An 18134-nucleotide genomic window follows, 5' to 3' on the forward strand; every position below is an offset into this window, starting at 1 on the left:
CTCACGCCCATACCGTCGATCGCCTCCCGCGCCAACGCAATCTTGGTGCGGATCGCACCCCTCGCAGCACTATCCACTACACGCGCGACGTCTTCCAGGCGAGCACGCATTGTTCCTTGGGCGTCTCCCCACCCCACGCCTCCCTCTCCGCCCGTGCGCAGGCGCCCATCAAGCTCGCCGTCTCGGCCGAGGAGATGGAGAAGGTCAACGCCACCAAGGTCGAGGTCCTCGCGCTCACCAACGCCCTCGATGCGTGCGTCAACATCGCCGGCCGCGTCTGCTTCCTCGGCCTCAAGGATGCCTTCACCTTCAACGCCGCCGTCGAGATGACCTTCGCGCACGAGGCTATCGACGTCGAGGAGCACGAGGCGGACCACGAGGCGATCGTCGAGCTCATCGACGCCGCCCTCGCGTCGCTCGACGCCAAGCCGGCCGGCGCTATGAAAGCGATCCAGAGCGCCCTCGTGGCGCACTACGTCGCCTTCGACCGCTTCGAGGCGCGCAGCCCCGGCCCCTCGCCCTTGCTCACGCCCCTGCAGCGCAGCGCCGCCCCAGCCCCTCCCGCTGTCCCCGTCCATGCCTCACGCCCCGCGCCATCCCTCGCTGCGCGCAGGCCTTCGTGTCGGAGTAAGTAAGCTCCTCAAGATGGGCACCGCCTCGCTGCCCGCACGGTGGGCGGGTGGCCGTCATGTGGGCGGGCGCGTCGCGAGTCGAGCTTAACCTAGTGGGGTGATTGTTTGGTGCTGTCTGGTGCTGAGACGTGAGAGATCGCTTGGGGTGCCGGGTTGATATGTGCTATGGTATGATTGGAATCGATGCGGATGAAATTGAGTGGATTGGAGATGTATGTATGTGAGCTAGGCACGGGACTCTGTGGCATCGTCGTAAAAGAATCTTCCCACGCAGGGCCCACCAGCGCACAGCGCACAGGGCGCGGCAGGTAGCTCTGAGGTGGCCGTGCTCTACAAGCCGCGGCGTCGCGGGCTCGACTCGTAAATAAATAAATAGAGAGCAGACATATCTCCAGGAGAGATGGGCGACGCACGAACACAGAGGGACAGTGCGCACCCCGCCCCGCTCGCAGGGCGTGCAGCACACAGCAACAACGGGCTCGACTCGTCTACGTCTTACGTCGAATGGAATCGAGATTGTAGGTTGGAGATTGGAGATGGAGATCGGAGATCTGACACTTCTGACTGAATCCGGCCTAAGATGACGACGTTGGAGATTGGAGATTGAAGATGGAGATCGGAGATCTGACTGGATCCGGCCTAAGATGTGGCGACGCTGGAGATTAGAGAGTACTTGAGAGATGGAGATCGGAGCCCCCCCAGCCACGGTAGCGCCGCGTCCGGGACCGGGTCCTCCAGGAGCCCCAAGGTAGTGTGGGCGAAGAAGTCGGCGTCGGCCTCCAGGGCTGGGCGGGCCGGCACTGCCGCCCGCGCCAGGCGCGCAGGGGCGGAGCCCCGCCCGGCACCACCGCGGCGCGCCGGTGCCGCCGCCTGGGCCGCGACAGCCGCCTGGGGGGAAACCCCCTCGACGGGGAGGAGGTCGCCTGCCCCCACCTCGAGCGCAGAGGCGTCGGCGATCGCGAGGGCGGCGAGGGCCTCTAGGAGGTAGTCGCTTGAGACGAGGGGGGCGTCGAAGAGCCCCGCTCCGCCAAGCGCCGCCAGGATTCGCGCCCACGCATCGCCCGTCAGAGCGAATGTGAGCGGGCAAAGAGCGAGGAGCAGCGGGGAGAGCGGGACCTGCTGCCCCGAGACGGCAAGGCGGCAGCACGCGAGAAGGGGGGCCGCGACTGCGAAGGGGGTCGCCCTGCGCGGCGCCCCGTCGGGGCCGGCGGTGGTCGCCGCCCACCCCAGGAAGCCACGCATCTCGCGCACTAAACCCGTGCGGGGCTGGGCCGAGCGTTTTTGATCTCTCGGTCAGTGGACGCCCGCCCGCCGCCTCTGAGGGGGTTGGTCCCCCTAGTCTGAAAACAAAAACAAACTCGAAAACAGCCAAAATCAGCCTGCGAGAGAGGCACTGCGCGCCGCTGACCTCATGTGGGGATGTGTGCCGACACCAATACTGATCTAAAACCTGGAAATCCTTGTTCAAAGCCGACCCTAAGCGCCATCCTTCCTGCTCCCACCCCTGATGCTGCTTCCCCGCGCCGCCTCCTTGGCCCCCTTGGGCGTATTTTCTACTCCCAGTGGGGGGCCTGGGCCCCCGGGCCCCCTCTTGTTTTCTGTTTTCTGTTTTTCAAAACGCCCGCCCGCCCGCCACCCCGAGGCGGCTCGGCCCCCACTGACCGAGAGATTTAAAACGCTCGGCCCTGCACCCCGGCCGACGAGCGACGTGCAAACGACAACAAGAATGTTGGTCTGTTTGTGGTGTTTATATGCGCGATTAGTTCAGCGCCTTGTGCATGAGTGATCCAAAAAATATGTGGTGCGACAAAGTTTTTCTTTTCGCCCTCTGTGCCAGCGATATGCGTGTGTATCGCGCGCCTTGCGGGGGGGGCGCGGAAAAGAGGAACCTCTTAGCGCCATCGCCATGGTGCTGCAAGCAGCGCCGGGCAACGACGGCTTACCGCCTCCCGGTCCCCCTCGGCACACCTCCGCTGCTTAATGTTTGACGACTCGAACCCGTGAAGCTTCCCCGTGCGCGGGTTACCCCGCACACGGGTCAGCCTGCCAGCCACGTATCCACGCAAGCGTGGTCCGCGCGCATGGCATACAGGCGTTCGCCAGACAGCGCAGAGGCTAGGCGACCGGGGAAGGACTAGCTCAAGGGCAACACAGCGTCACCAGCCGTTGGCGCGCAGAACCAGTCTGCGGCCCCCGGTTGGGACGAGTGCGCGACGCGGACGAACCGCTCAATATGGCCGGCAGCTCGCGCTGCCGGCGGGGTTGGTTGGGGAGAACCGGCACGGGGAAAGCCGGCCTCCCCGGAGGAGCCTGTCGACGGGACCGAGCCCAACCGGCCCACGCGCACGGCCTGGCCTCGACCGCCACTCTCTGCGGCGGAATCGGCACCGTCGGCGCCCTCTGGATCCTCCTGGCACTCCTCGGCTTTCTCCCGACGGTCGGCGGCACCAACCCCGTGCGCTTTGAGTCACACTCGATCCTCGGCATGCGCATTCAGAGCCGCTCCGACTTCCCCACAACTGGACAGTACCTTGCGTATCAGTGGAGACGTACACGAATGTGACCGGCCGGGATCTGCAGCTCGGGGGGGGGGGAGCACGACTTCCCTCTTCAAAACCATGACCGAGACACCCGACCTCGCCCGTACCAACATCGCGAGCGGCGTGAAGGAGGACGATTTGAAGCCGATCAAAGACCTGCTAAACGGACCGTAGTCCGACGGACGTCGCCCAGACGTACATGCACGACCCGGCCATGACAAACACGACCGCCCTCACCAAGGGAACGAGCTACCTCAGCTCAGGAAATATGCCTTGAAGGCAACAGAACACTCGGGCCGCTTCGTTCTCAACGACAGCGCTCGCACAAGGCCGTCCTCATGGCGGAGGTGCGATGACGTATTAGACTACATTTGGAAGCAGAAAATGTTGCTGCAGGACAAGACTTCAAAGATCGAGAAGCTGCAACAACTCCTACACAGTGAAAGGCAACGTATGGAGCTACTGGTTGGAGCAGTTTTGGTTGCGTCTTCCTCCTCTCTTTCCTGAAAGCGTTGCGGGATTGGCTTCTGCCGCGGATCCATGGCGAGGTGCAAGGCGTGCCTGTCAGAGCAATCAGAGGGGCCGTTCCCGCAGCACGACTGGTTCGAGAGTTGTTGTCGACGCCGAGACGGTTGACAACTTCACGGCTTGCCTTCTCCGAAGTCTTACGGAGAGAGAGTTGAGAGAGAGATTTTTAGGAGGCCAATGGTCTACAATTCACAACGCTTCCAATATTGTGTACCAGAGAGATAGGTGTGAGAGCTGTGGGAGCGGCCTCTTCAACTGAGCCAGTTGGTTAGAGGCGTGTGTGTGTGTGTGAGTGGTTGCTACTTTCAACGATCGGCGTCGTGTTGCTCCTAACACTACAAGTACCCGTCGCAAAACACTCGCCGTTTGCGTCGCTGGCACCAGACGCGTCAAGCCCTGGAGGGCGGGGCCCGGCGCCACATGGCGCCGGCCAAACCGTCTAGTGCGTAGTAAATTCTCTTCGCATCGCGCCCTTGTCGTGCCGTGTGCTGTGAGAGAGGCTGGCGTCTAAAAATTCTTCTTCGCTGCGCGATGGCCTCGACGCTGGCCTGCGGCTTCTGCGGCGCGGAGCTCACGGTGCCGCCGCTTCTACGAGGTTGCGCCGCTGCCGCCGAGTGCTCCTCGTGCACCAGGCGGCTTGTGTATCGCTCTGGAGCGCCGCTCTCCGAGTCGGAATTGATCGGCTCGGCGACTGGCGGCGACGTAGAAGCGCTTGCGACCGAGAGCGCGCCGCCGGCCGACGCGGCGCTCGCGCAGATCGGTGAGCTGCCCAGACTGCAGCTGGCGCACTTCACACTGCGTGACTCGCGAGGCGTCCTGGTCGCGCTGCGAAGCCTTCCGAGCCAACTCGGGCCGCCCGGTGCGGAGGAGCCGCCTGCCGCATACCTTCTCGCCTGCACGACTCCCGACGCCGCCGCGACGCTCGTCCCCGCCGACGATGGCTCAGTCGTGCTGCTTGAAGACGCGGCCGCGCCGAGCAGGCGGAGCAAGCCAAACGGCCAGAGGAAGCAGCGGCGCCGGGCGCCGAAGGCGGCGATGCCGGGCGCAAAGCGGGCGCGAGTGGAGCCTGGCGACGGCGGCAGCGGCGGCGGCGGCGGCGGTGGTGGCGGCGGCGGCGGCGGCGGGGAGAGCGGCAGCGAGGGCGACAGTGACGAGGACAGCGGCGAGGAGTCGGATGAGGAGAGTGGAGAGGAGGGTGAGGTGGAGCAGTGCTACTGGGCGCAGTGCGACAAGTGCGACAAGTGGCGGCGGCTGCCGCTCGAGGACATGTACAAGCCGGAGAACCTTCCCGAGCGGTGTCATTTTGGGCGTCAGCCGCCGCGCATCAGCACACATCCCTGACATGTCCATGGCACGTGCAGGTGGTTCTGCTGGATGTCGCCGACGGACCGCAACACATGCGAGAAGCCGCAGGCGCGGAGGAGACGGAGTGTCGCCGAGACGGAGCGGAGTGCAGCGGGCCGAGCCCGGTCCCGACTCCTCGCCCCTCAGGAGCGGATGGACCGCGACGAGATCTTCGACGAGACCGACTCTGAGGAGGGCGAGGAGGGCGAGGAGGGCGACGGCGACGGCGAGGGCGGCGGCGAGGGCGGCGACGAGTCGCTTCCGATCGCGCTGAGGCGGCTGGCAGACTACAACAACGAGGGACTGGGCCGGCGCCCGCGGGCGGGCTCGGCCTGCTCCTCTCGCCCGACGAGCGCCTGCTCGGGCGGCGGCCGAGGCGGCGAGGCTGCCGGCGAGGGCGCGGCGGCCGCTGCGGCATTCGAGCTTTCCCGAGCGCCTTTCCGGAGCCTGCTGGACCTTCCTATAGGCGCGGCGGCATCTGCTGAGGCGAGCCCTGGCGCCGCACCGGGCAAGGGCGACGCGTCAAGCGCGAACGAGGCGGAGGTGGGGGCGGGGGCGGCCGGGGAGGCGGCTGACGGGGCGGCGGCCAAGACGACGGTCAAGGCGGAGGAGGCAGAGAAGGTGGAGGGGGCGGAGCGGTTGGAGAAGGCGGAGGGGGAGGCAGAGGGCGGCGCGGTGGAGGAGCAGGCGAGCAGCGCCGGGCGGAAGAAGCGACAGGTCCGCGCGGGGCACGACCGTGGCACGTCCAAGACACGTCCGTGACACGTCCATGGCATGTCCCAAAGGTCAAGCAGACCGCGCGGGCGCGGGCCGCGGCGGCGGAGGAAGACGCGCCCGCGCCGAGCCCCGCGGCAGTTGCGTCTTCCGCCGGGCGCGAGAGCGGCAGGCAGCCGCAGGTGGGGGACTTGCTGCAGACGGCGGTGGAGTGGGAGGAGCGCGGGAAGATGCGGCAGTGCTGGGCCTCGTGCCGCGTGACAAAGGTGCTCAAGTCGGGCGCCTTCCGAATCAAGGTGATTTCACCCGCAATTGCCCGCCCCGCCCTCGCCGCCGCCGCCCGCCCCGCCCTCGCCGCCGCCGCCGCCGCCGCAGCCCTCCCCCTCCCCGTCGCCGCCCGCAGCCTGACCCTCGCCGCTGCGATTGCCCGCGACCGCTCACGTCACTTTCCGCAATCGAGGTCGCGGTAGAAGGCGGCCACCGGCGACGGCCGATTAATTGATCTATTGCTCTGTCAAAGGTGACGCAGTGGAAGGCGCACTACGACGACGGCCCCCTCCAGCTCTCCGCCGAGGGCGACGACTGGCGCTGGCCGCGCCCGCCCACCCCCGACTCGAGCGACGACGACGACGCGCCAATTGTCGCGCGCGCCGCGGCGCTTGTTGCGACCAACCGAGGCACGAAGCCCTCGCTGGCAGACAGCAGCGCGGCGGCCGCCCCCGCCGCCTCCGCGGCAGCAGCGTCGGCGGCGCCGGCGCCGGCCGCACCGGCGCGGCAAGAGCCCTCTGCTGTGCGAGCGATCGCGACGGGGCGCATCGTCGCATCCGCGGTGGCGGGAGGCCGCGGCGAGCTCGACGGCGAGCGCGACGTCGAGCGCGAGGCGGAGCGAGCGGCGGAGGCGGCAGAGGCGGGCGGGCGGGGCGGCCTCTTTCTGAGCGGCCTCGTCGTGCCGGGCGCCTCTCCGGGCGACGAGGGTAGCTGGAGGTATCTGCGGGTCGGCCCGGTCCTCGGGTGGACGCTGCAGCACCGCGGCGCGGGCAAGCTGCAGTCTGTGTGGCTGCGCACTGCGCGCGCGTGGTACCTGCTGCGCCGCGACCCCCCTTGCGCGCCGGCGCCGTCGTTCCGCCATTGCTGGCCGCCCCCGGGCGCATCCCCCGGCGCCGCGCTCGCCGAGCAGCACTTCCTCTCCTCCTCGGTCGCCGCCGCTTACGGCCGCGTCCAGCGCTGCCCTCCCCGCGGCCCGGCGGCGGCGGGCGCGGCTCAGTCTGCGCTGTACGAGGCCTCCGACGCCGCAGACGGCGCGGTCCTCGCCGTCGCCGCATCGGTGCGGCTGTCCGCCTTCTCGCTGCTGGACTCGCGCGGCGTCGCCGTCGACCTCTTCCGGCGTCTGCCGGCGGGGCTGCTCCCTGCCGGCGGTGCAGTCGCGCTTGGAGCAACGGACGGCAACGCGCCACCGGACGCTGCGAGCGCCGCCGCCGGGCTCCGCCTCGTCGGGCAGCTGATGCCGACTGCCGCGACCAACGCGGGGTCGGCGGACGGGGCGGGCGAGGCAGCACCCAAGGAGGCTTGGCCGGCGCGGCTGTGGGTGTCGAGCACGGCGGTACAGGAATGGCGCGTGCAGCCGGCGCCGGCGCCCGCGGGGCCCGGCTCCCCGGGTCCCGGCGGTGGCGCCTCGTTCTGCGTGTGGGTGCGCAGCGCCGGCTGCTGGTATGAGCTCCACAAGCCGCACCCGCGCATGCAGGGCGTGTGGGCGCCGCCCGGCGCGGTGGTGCCGGGCGCTCTGAGCCTGACAGGATCCTTCTCCGAACTTTCTCATCACCCTCCTGTAGGCACGGCAGGCCGGCCGCTCTCGGACGCGCTGCTGCCCGCCGCATTCGACACGGGCGAGGCGCCGCCGCTCGGCGCCGGGGGGCTTCCTTGCCGCCGCCTCCGACGCTTCGCCCTCGTCCTCGCGCCGAAGGCCGACGAGGGCGGCGGCGGCGGCGGCGGCGGCGGCGGCGGCGCAGGCGCGAGCGGCGACAGCGGCGGGAACGGCGTCGGAGGCGGCGAAGGCGGTGCTGAGGTGTACGAGCCGCAAACCTACCCGCCCGCACCGGACCTCTTCAAGGTGCTCGAGCGGCTCGGCCAGCATGGGCAGCCGCCCGTCTTTCTCCTCGGCCACGTGCCTCCCCGCGCGCCCGCCGCCAACGACGCCGCCTCTCCGGGCGCCGGAGGCGGCCCCGCGGCGGCCGCTGCTGCTGTCGCGGGCGCGGATGGGGAGCGCGTCCCGGTGCCGCTGTGCGCAGCGCCTCTTCACGCGCGCTTTTGCGAAACAGGCGCGGCCGGGGTGCGCGTGCTGTCTGGTGCTCTGCTCGGCGGCACGCTGGACTACTCAGTCGCTCCAATCGGGCTCTGGCTGCGCACCGAACGAGCCATCTACCGCTGCCTCGAAGCGGCGCCGTCGTACGCGCCTCGCTGTCGCCCTCCCGGCGGTTCGCCTTCGGTGCCGCTGCCCGAAGCGAGCGCGATCGGCTTGCTCCACCTCTTCGAGCACACGGGGGGCGGCCTCGAGCAGCCCTTCCAGTCCAAGAAGCGCGCCGCGTTCCCCATTCCCCCCCTCCGCCCTTAAAAGGTTGGGGCCCCGGGGGGTGGGTCTTTTTTTCCCCCCCCCCCCCCCCCCCCCCCCCCCCGAGAACACAGCCGAGGCCCGCTCCACACCCTGAGATGTGTAGGCGGGGCCGCGCGCTCCCTACCGTTCGCGATGCCGGCCCACAGGGTCCGTCTCTGGACCGCATCTGAACACCACCGTAGGCGCGGCGCGCTCCCTCTTCCGCGCGATGCCTGACGGCGTACGGCAAAGGAAGGCCGAGGGCAAGGAGGAGCCGGAGCCCCTGTTCCTGCGCGGGGAGCTCGTCCCGTCGGCGCGTTCCCGAGCGAGAACACACCCCGAGGCCCACCCGAGGGTTTTGGAGATTCGAAGGGGGAGAGCATGCGCATGTGCATGTCACGCACATGCACATGCACGTGCATGTGCACGCAGCATGTGCATGTGCATGTGGCATGTGCCTTCGGCGAAGCACAGAGACAGAGCCACCCCACCCCACGGCCCGCCGACGCGCGCCGTTCGTGCAACTCTTCGCGCGTTGTGACAGGCCGCCGGCGCCTCCTCCCCCCACTTGTGGGCGGGCCCGCTGCGCGCGTGGTCCGCCGAGTTTGAGCGGCGGCCACGCGACGGCAAGGCGGACCCGCTGCTCTGGGTCTGCACGCAGCACGCCGCGTACGCCCTCGCCCTCTCGGCCGCTTCCGCGCTTGCGGCCGACAAGAGTGCCGCCCCTGCATCTGCGGGGGCAGGCGCGCCGTTGCAGCGCAGCGCGTCGGCTGAGCTGTCCCGGGAGCAGTCCAGAACGGGCGGCGAGGCTGCGGCGGCGACGCGTTGGGCAGAACTTTCCCGGAGCTTTCCCTGAACTTTTCTCTCTCGGAGTCTTCCCGTAGGCGCCGGCGACGACGTGGGGCGCAGGCGACGGGCTGGTGCTGCGGCTGGCGGCGGAGGTGCTGCTGCAATGCCGTGACCACGTGCCTGCGCGCGCCGGCAACACGCCACACACCGGGTTCCGAAGGGCCTTTTGTAGCCATGCCCTTTGACACGCGTCGGTCACACCCGTCTCAGGCAAGTTGTACAACATCATCCTGTCCAACGCGTGGGAGCGGCTGCCCAAGGCGGAGTCGGCCGGGCTCAAGCGCGACACGCTGCTCTACGAGCGGCGCACCCTCCCCCGCGCGCGTGCTCTACGCGCCTGATGGCATCGTCGCCTCACGCGCCTGTTTCTGAGCAGGCACGTCGCCTCCTTCCTCTGCACGGCGCTGCTCGACGCGAAGCACGCGCCGCTCGCCTCGCGCCTCCGGGAGGAGCGCTCCAAGTACATCGAGGAGAGGAAGCGCGCCGCGCAGCGCGACCGCACGAGCGCCCCGGCACGGCCAAAGCCGGCGGCCATCGGCGCGCAAGCCGCTGCCGCCGCGCGGGCCTCGCTCGACGCCGCGGCCGCCCGCACCTCCGCCGCCGCCGCCTCCTCCTCCCCGCGGCTCGTGCGGCAATCGAGCGGCAGCAGCGGAGCGGCACCCCCTCCCAAGCGAAGCAAGGGGGGCGCCGCCGGAGCGCCATCCTCGTCCAGCGCCGCTGTCCCCTCGAGGGCGGCGGCCACGGCCCCGTCTGCCTCTGAGCAGCAGGTCGTGGCCAGCGCCGTGCCGCAATCGGCCGGGCCGAACGATGTGGAGGTGACGCGGCTGATGGTCGCCGTGCTCCGCAACGCCAGCGCACCGCTGTCGCTCTCGCAGGCGGGCTCCCCCCCCCCCCCCCTTCCCGCCCTCTCGCTCTTTCCAGATCGTTTCCTGTGCGCAGGTCGCTCTTTCTGCCAAGGCACGCCACACCGCCACGGCGCCGTGGAACCTTGCGCGTTGGGTGATGGCCGTGCAGCGCTGTGCCGCGGCGGCGCCGAGCTACTTCACGCCGCACGGTGGTTCGATGGTCTCTCTTGGCGTCGGCGCGCCGCCAGCGGGCTCCTCTGCGCCGCCGGTTGCGAGCACCACTCCCGCCGAACCGGCCGCCACGCCCGCGCCCACCATTCAAGGGGCGGTGGCGAGCGGTGGTCCGGGGATGGCAACGGCCCGGTCCGGCGACGCAGACGCGCGGACGAAGGCGCTCGAGGCGGACCTCTTCGGCGACATTGACGATTTGTGAGAACGCAGGTGCTCGCGGCACCGGCACCGGTAGGCGTACTACTACTACGTACTAGGGCGTGAGCTGAGAGCTGTGACGTGGAACCCGCCTTGTGGCTCGACTTCTCCCGCGCGGTGGTTGTAAATGTAATTCACGTCGCAGTGGGCCCCCCGCCCGTTTACAGTGTGTAAAAAAAATCGCTTGTATTTGAACCTTGATCACCCCGTGTCGAGGGTGACGCGGGCGAGACCACAAAAGGGCCCCGCGGCCAGCGGGCGCGCCGGGGCGCGCGGCGGAAGGCGACCTCCACCCGGCTCGGCGGACTGGACTCTCGCCTCTCGGGGGCGCACACCCACACGCGCCACACACCCACCTCACACGTGTGTCGTGTGTAGCGCCCTGCAGCGAGGTGTGTGGCGCAACGAGGTGCCTGAGCGCTGAGGGACAGCGGGGAGCACACTGGCCCATTAAAAATGTGGTACAAAATACTCCGCAACGTCTACCCACCTCACGTATCCTTTCGGATTTGGTTCTGCTCGCTGGGACCGTCGCTCTCGTGCTCGACGATTACGCAGGGCAAGTCCTTCTCGGCAGACGACCCGCGCATGAAGGAGAGCACGCAGATGTACACGAAGGAGAAGACGTGGTTCGCTGGCAGCCGTGCCCACATCGGGCATAAGCCGTACACCACCACATCGCCCAGCACCTATTGGCCAAGGCGTGAAGGCTGAAGCCGGCTGGGTGAGGGAGGGCAGCGGCGACGCCCCCCATCCCACAGGGCCCCGCACCCAGATCTTCCAGAAGGCGATCCAGTCGGTGAGGAGGCCGTCCTCGCTGCGGGTGTCAAAGTTGTTGGCGGCGTACTTCGAGAGCGCAACCTTGCCGATTGCAGCGGGCGACTCGCCATCAAAGAGGCTGGGGTGGCCGCACAGCGCCTCCTTGAGCGTGTAGTACATCGGAAAGAACCTGCGCCGTGTGCGCTGTGGATCATCCCAGGTGTGCAGCCCGAGGGAAGGCGCTCGGAAGTGCACCAGATCGGATGAATCAGCACATCAAACGCAATCTGCTTGAGCACGTCACGCTGGCCGGCGTAATCGGTGAGCTTGACGCTCAGCGGCTGGTTGACAAAGCGCGCCGCGCCCGCGAACCACCGCGAGAAGAGGGTCACGTACAGGTAATACTGAAAGCAGCCCTGGTACGCAAAGCCAAAGACGGTGAAGAGTCCGTTTCGTCGCCAGTCGATCTCGGCCCACGACTTGCCCTCGAGGCTTTTCTGGGTGAGGAGGTCGGCGGCCTGAGTCTTGACGGTAGCGACACCGACCCCGAACTTTATCGGGTTGCTCTCACACCATTCTAGCAGCGTTGACTTGCCTTTGGATGTGGCAGGAGAGCACAGCGGGCGAGCCTGACCCGCTCGCTGACCCGCTCGCGAGACGGACGCTCGCTGACCCGCTTGCGAGGGATACACACCTCGTTGGGCAATCACCGCACGCGCAGGACAGCGGCTAGCCAACGTTTTGAGGCGCACTGTCGTGAACATGGTCAGATAGATGTTGGCCCAACCACGCTGGCCCCCCGGGGGGGCTGGACAGGCTGGACGGGCGGGGGGGTTGGCGCGGCAAGGATTTTTCTTTTTGTCGTTTATAGAAAGTTTGACCCTCACGCGAACCAAGCACAAGGCAAAATTTGCTATATACCTGAAGGGAGTGACGTCTCGCGGGTGGAACTGGTATCTGGTTCGTCCCTTGAACTTGTCCAGAGAACGCAAACCGGCCCTCCACAGCCGACTCCCTTGGCGCCGGGCTGGTACTCCACACAAGACACATGCAACATACGGCGGCCACGGCCCCGGCGCGTCCGCTGCGCGCTAGTGTCCTACTAGTACTGTGTATCTCGAACCTGATCCTGAGTCATGCGGCACGAGGCTGGGATGGCCCTTGAGAAGATGGACGCAGCCGCCTTGCCTCGAGTTTGCTCAGCGCGCCATCTCCTCGGCCGCGGGGGTCGGGCCGCCCTGCGCGACGGGGATGCCAATCACCACGGGGTGCTCCTTGATACCTGCTCACAGCAGCACGTGTGTGTGAGAGGCGCCCTACACGCCTCCGCCGCACCGGGACCGGGGGGGGGTGAGGGGGTTGGGGGTGAAAGGGGGAGGGGGAAGGGGGGGGGGGGGGGGGAGGGGGGGTGCTGCTCGGCGCCGTTTGCGTCCGTTTTGATCTCGTGGTTGATCTGGGCGCCCATGCAGCCGGCGACAGAGAGGGTGACGAGGTCAGCAATGAGGTCGACGATGTTCGCCGCCTCGCGTGCCTGCGAGCAAGAAAGGGAGGGGGGAGGGGGGGTGTTGCTCCTCACGAGCGTCGCCTCCTATGTGTGGCGGGACTGCATCTTGCTTGCGGGACTACAGCTTCCGTCATCGGGCCCTCGTTGGCTGCGAGGGAAGGGAGCCCGCGCACCTCCTCCACAAAGATGGCGATGATGTCGAGGATGCACGAGGCGAGCTGCGGAGGGCGGGAGAGGAGGCGGGAGGCTCGGTGAGAGAGATCGAGAGAGGGCGGGAGAGGGCAAGACACAGCCGAGCGCCGTTCGCTCGGCCTGTGCGGCGGTAATTCAATCCCCCCCCGCTGCGGGATCCGGGGCTAGTCCCCCCCCCCCCCGAGCGCGTTCCCCGCGCCGCGGGGCTCATGTCGGTTTGTGTGTGGCCGAGCACTTTTGCACACACCTGCAGGCAGTTTGAGAAGGCGATGATCTGGTAGTCCCACGGGTCGGGCCGGATCCGCTTGGAGTCCATGAGGTGCAGCCGCGCGATGGAGATGGAGAAGACGGGGCAGCAGCAGCCCTGCGCGACCAGTGCGGAGGGAGGGGGGCTCACGGCAGGCGGCGGCGGCTGTGGCCCTAGCCGCCGGCAACGCGAATGCTTGAGGACGGGCAGCGGGACGACGCCGAGCTCAGGGAAGGGGAGCGATGCCGAGCATGGGCGGGGGCAACAACTCGGCTACACGTCGATACGCTAGCTCGCTCGCTCTCGCTCTCTCTCGCTCCCTCCCTCCCCGCCCCGCCCCCTCTCTCTCTAGGCGCTGCCTCGAGGCAGAGGCCGAGCTCGGAGCCGCGGCACATGTCGGACGTGTCCATGCAGCAGCAGTTGGGGATGTAGCCCTGGAAGCAAACGTAGTTCTGCATGCCGCCCGCGTACTTGTCGAGCACAGCCTTGCGGGTCCAGCACGCGGTCAGGCCAAAGGGCGCGCCGAGGCCGGAGAGGATGCAGCAGCCCGGCTCAACGCAGCACGCGTCCTTGAGTCCGAGCGCAAACTGGTTCGGGTTGTGCTGCGCCGCAATGAATTTGCCCTGCTCGACGCCCTTGCCGCCCTTGGCGTCCGCCTGAGTAAGGAGCGCTCAAGTCTCGGTGGCGAGTGGAGATGCGCGGAGGAGCCGGCAGGGGCGGGGTCGCTTCAGTAGGGAGTGGAGATGTCGGACGCAGCGCCAAGCGACGGGCAGCGGATACTCCGTGGCGGCGGATTTCCCAGTGGCACGGGGCGGCGGATGCGTACCCGCTCGGGCGGCGTGTCCGGACAGAGGAGGAAGCAGACCATCAGAAGTGGAGCTGAGTGCCTTGGCGGCTGGTGGCAAAGGAGGCTGCGGCGGCAGCGGGTTTTTCTTTTGCCCCCTAGGCAGCCATGTCGTCATCATCTGTCCCGCGTCTGAGGGGAGGGTGCCCCGGATTCATCTATCCGTCGGGCCCCGGTACATCCATTAGAACTGATCACTTTGCGCAGCAGCCATCCCTTCGCCGACTGGACGGCAGTGCGCTGCGGGCTGTCGCTTCTCGTGCTTCGCTGTGACGCGGGAGTAAAGTCGAGAGGCAGCCCTCGGCGAGACGACCAGCGCCACGATGCCGGACCTCGCCGCCGTCGAGCTGGGTTCGAGCCGCCACACATTGGCTGCCGGGGTGTGCCGAGGGGGGGGCTGGGTGGGCGGTAAGCCGTCATTGCCCGGCGCTGCTTGCAGCGCTCGGTGGGTGGTAGTGGCGGCGCTCCAAGAGTGGTGCTCTTGGGAAGAGGTTCCTCCTTTCCGCTCCCCCCCCGCAAGGCGCGAGACACACATATACATAATAATAAGAGGGTTGGGAAGGGGGCGCGCAACCGGAGGTTCTCCAGGTTCTCGAGGTGGTTATCCTTTGGCCGCGTTGGGCCGGAGGAGTATGTCGGCCTTCGACGGCCCATAAGGGGCCGCCGTCTGCTGTGCCTTTTGTGGTGCTAGTCCGTGCCAGTCTGCTGTGAGAGGGGCTTGTATTCGTAGAATTCTTTGAAAAGTGAGTGTTCCGGCCTGTGGTGAAATTCTTTGCCGGGGGTCCATTGCTGTTGCTGTTGGCAGCTTCGTCTAGAGGACTAGTACCCGCACTGCACCATGCTAGCCCAGCTTTCGCGGGCAGCCAACGCGAGCGTGTTCGCATCCGTGCGCGGCTGCTCGAAGCAGGCGCATGCCCTTTCATCCAAGATCTCTCTGGAGGCCCGCGAGTGCTCGAGCATTAGGAAAAACCGGATTTGCTTCAGACTGGGCGCGTGATAACGTCGGGGAGGAAGCTGGTCATGACATCTTGTTCAGTACGATTATCGGCCAGAGACAGAGCTTGCCGCCCATGAAGCATCAAGCATGATGAACCCACGCCAGCTCGAGAAGTTTTGCATATGATCCGCAAGAAGCTCAGGATCAGTGGGGCCAGTTTCTTGAACCAACATTCCGGAACCAACATTGTCGACCATTCTAAAGTAGCCATTCCAGAGCTGAGGGAGGGTGTAGCGGATGTAGAGTGTAGAGCGCTGTAGAGAGCTGTGTAGAGCTGTGGAGCGCTGTAGAGCTGTAGAGCTCTATATCCGCCGCGGGCACTGCGTGCGTTCTAGAGCGATGTAGAGCGCGATTTTGCTGTAGAGATTGTTGTAGAGCCCACCCGGCCTCGCCGGGGCGCTGCCCTGTCTCGCCGGCGCGCTGCCCTGCGGAGGGGCCCGCCTGCGCGCTGTCACTCCGTTCGCGCCGCCCTGGAGCCTGGTCGTGATTCCCTTTCATTCTAGTTCGTTCGCGCATGGAACACAATAAACCGGGGTACGACAGATCCGCTGCTTTGCACAAACGAATCCCACACAACCGAGAACGAGACTAGAGAACACGCACAACCGTCCGATCGCGAGGGCGCTACAGGGCGCGACCAGGCCGGGAGAATGGGGCACAGCCCTCGAGCCTCTATACGCTTCACGCCGCCTTCTTCGTGTCGTCGAGCAGCTGTGGACAGTCGTTCCGCCACTTGGTCCACACCTCGGTCTTCGTCACCAGGTCGGCCATGAACGCGCCGACGTTGGCCCTGGTCGACTGGCCGGCGTTGAAGATCCCATTCTGGAGCGTCGCGAAGACGCTGTACGGCCGCTCGTCGCCGTCGACCATGTCAGAGGGCCGCACCGCCACGAAGTCGACGTGCGGGTTGGCCGACGCCTCGGTGTGCAGATAGGGCAGCACGGCCTCATTGTCGCCGACCGGCGGCAGGAGGAGCCACAGGACAGAGAGCAGCAGGCGCTCCAACAGGCCGCGCTTCGGGTCGGCGCCGTCGGGCCGGTCCACGCCTTCCGTGCTCACGACGACCAGCCGCAGCGGCGTCGACGGCGCCAGCTGGCGCGCGGCGTCGCAGATGAGGCGCACCGAGTCAACACAGAGCATGCGAGGAGGGAAGTATACGCCCTTGAAGGTGAGGTTGTGGCCCAAGCTCGAGACTACGGCGTCGGCGCCGCGCAGGTGTGCCGCAAACTCATCGACGCGCAGCGCCAGGTGACCCTCTGGCGCGACCACGACCTTCAGGTTCGTGTGGCCCTTGGCTGCCGCCGGCAGGCGGTCGGCCGAGCGGACGATGACCGTGACCTGAGCGGCGCCAATTACATGCATTCAGACGCGGCCTCGCAGGCGGCTGGTGGCAGGGTTTTTTGGCGCTTTACCTCGACGCCGCGCTCGAGCAGGCGAAGGAGGCAGGGCGCGCCGCACCCGCCGGTTGCTCCGAGGACGAGAGCTTTCATTTTGTGAATGCTGCACAGCTCGCTTTGTTGCCACGCGATTCCGGATGGACCAACCGTCCCACCCCAAACTCCCCCCCTCCCCCCCCCGCCTCCGCCGGGGAGTAAGAATTGCACCCAGCGGGCCGGATGCTCGGCATCGTGCTAGCTTATATCCTGAACTTGGGGAGAAACATAATTTAGAGAACAAAACTCCCTCTCACGAATTTAAAAAATCAAACAAAGAAAACACAAATGGCGGCCGATCATCATCGGTGTGTGTTTACCCCCCCACCCCCCCACGGCTTCTCGCTGGTGCACCCGACTCAGATCTGCAGTGTCTGCACATGCACACGCGGCCACTGCTCGGCCCCGCGCCGCCCAAGCGCACCGTCGCTGAACGGTTGAACGGCGGCCGGATGCACCACGGCAAGTCGAGCCCTCACCGCCATTGCGGCTTGGTTGTTCTGAGTCTGCTCCTCCTCCTCGCCATCGCATGCGCGTGGTGCGCCAGCGCCCGCTCCGCTGTCCTGACTGTCGAGAGGGAGACTGTCGAGGAAGGAGAGCCCTGCCGTCACTGCTCGCACCAGCTGCGGTGTCGTGCAGGGGCGGACGCAAGCGGGTGGCGTCGCCGCCTTTCACGGCATTCCCTTCGGCGAAGCTGGCCGCTTCCTACCTCCGACGCCCGCCGCCTGCTGGCACGGCGTACTGGATGCCCTGGCCGACGGACCGGGCTGCCCTGGCATGAAACCGCCGTACGGCCCTCCGGCCGTCTCCGAGCAGTGCCTGACGCTCAACGTCTTCACTCCCGTCGCCGCGCTCGGCAACGCCTCCGCCAGGCTCAGCGTCCTTGTCTGGCTGTACGGCGGCTCTCTCGTCGAGGGGTCCGTCGCCTCGTATGGCGCGATCGAGAACCTGGTCAGGGCAGCGGCGGGCGGGCGATGCTGGTCGCGATGAACTACAACTACCGCCTCGGCGCGCTCGGCTTTGCCGCGCTGGAGGAGCTCGCTTCGGCCGAAGCGGAGTGAGCGGCAATTACGGCATCCTCGACCAGCAGCTGGCGATGCGGTGGGTCGCGAAGTACGCCGCCGCCTTCGGCGGCGACGCGGCCAAGGTGACGCTCCTCGGCCAGTCCTCTGGCAGCACCTCCATCCTGGCTCTAACCGAGTATCGGGCGTTGAGGGCGGCGGCGCAAAGCGGGTCTGGTGCGCCACGGCCACCACCCTTGCCACTGCCCTTGCCGCCGCCCTTGCCACCCTTTGCCGCCTTGCCTCCGCCGCGGGCGGCGGTGGGAGCGGCCTGCTGGGCTAGCATGTCGTCCGTGACTAGGTCCAGCCCTGGGTGAGCCAGATCTGACGTTTTGGGACATCGCGTCAGATCCGTGTTTTTTTGGTCTTGCGGTACATCTCTCCGCTCGCCACCTCACGCTCCGCCGTCCGGCCATGGATGGTCCGATGGAGCTCGCCGAGCTCTGATGGAGCTCGCCGAGCTCCATCGGACCATCCAACTCCGGTCACCGAGTCTGAACGCGCTCAGCCTCAGGAGGTACCAAACCGCTGCCCTCTAGAACAAAAATTACTGGCGCCCGGCACACCGGGCACTCTTTCGCGCCGGTCTCGGCGCACATCTGGCTGCAGGCCTTGCATGCGACCTGTGA

At 67.3% G+C, this 18134-nt stretch overlaps 4 protein-coding genes across 4 annotated transcripts in view; 3 read left to right on the top strand and 1 right to left on the bottom strand.

The window, feature by feature from the left end:
• The window catches only part of EMIHUDRAFT_452756 (hypothetical protein), a gene marked incomplete at both ends in the record, with an annotated part of 4157 nt that extends 3526 nt beyond the window's left edge, over nucleotides 1–631 (top strand). The window contains 2 exons of the mRNA XM_005762338.1: nucleotides 162–476; nucleotides 614–631. Of these exons, the coding sequence (XP_005762395.1) occupies nucleotides 162–476; nucleotides 614–631 (333 nt within the window). The remainder of the gene's footprint in view (nucleotides 1–161; nucleotides 477–613) is intronic.
• An 8147-nt stretch (nucleotides 632–8778) lies between these two features.
• Nucleotides 8779–10472, top strand: EMIHUDRAFT_216072 (hypothetical protein; the record flags this gene model as incomplete). Its single annotated transcript, XM_005762339.1, has 7 exons — nucleotides 8779–8799; nucleotides 8890–8994; nucleotides 9230–9302; nucleotides 9405–9459; nucleotides 9571–9654; nucleotides 9925–10024; nucleotides 10134–10472. The coding sequence occupies 7 exons, from the start codon at nucleotides 8779–8781 to the stop codon at nucleotides 10470–10472; spliced, it is 777 nt and encodes a 258-aa protein (XP_005762396.1).
• A 426-nt stretch (nucleotides 10473–10898) lies between these two features.
• EMIHUDRAFT_465310 (hypothetical protein) lies at nucleotides 10899–16501 on the bottom strand (the record flags this gene model as incomplete). Its single annotated transcript, XM_005762340.1, has 10 exons — nucleotides 10899–11157; nucleotides 11240–11417; nucleotides 11483–11724; nucleotides 12490–12509; nucleotides 12563–12758; nucleotides 12905–12949; nucleotides 13171–13287; nucleotides 13530–13826; nucleotides 15756–16349; nucleotides 16424–16501. The coding sequence occupies 10 exons, from the start codon at nucleotides 16499–16501 to the stop codon at nucleotides 10960–10962; spliced, it is 1965 nt and encodes a 654-aa protein (XP_005762397.1). The 3' UTR covers nucleotides 10899–10959.
• Nucleotides 16502–16824: 323 nt separating this feature from the next.
• Nucleotides 16825–18134, top strand: EMIHUDRAFT_216077 (hypothetical protein; the record flags this gene model as incomplete). The annotated part of the gene is made up of 4 exons (XM_005762341.1): nucleotides 16825–16910; nucleotides 17035–17424; nucleotides 17498–17682; nucleotides 18115–18134. The coding sequence occupies 4 exons, from the start codon at nucleotides 16825–16827 to the stop codon at nucleotides 18132–18134; spliced, it is 681 nt and encodes a 226-aa protein (XP_005762398.1).

The sequence above is a fragment of the Emiliania huxleyi genome (genome assembly GCF_000372725.1).
Source record: "Emiliania huxleyi CCMP1516 unplaced genomic scaffold EMIHUscaffold_68, whole genome shotgun sequence".
Taxonomy (NCBI): Eukaryota; Haptophyta; order Isochrysidales; family Noelaerhabdaceae; genus Emiliania; species Emiliania huxleyi.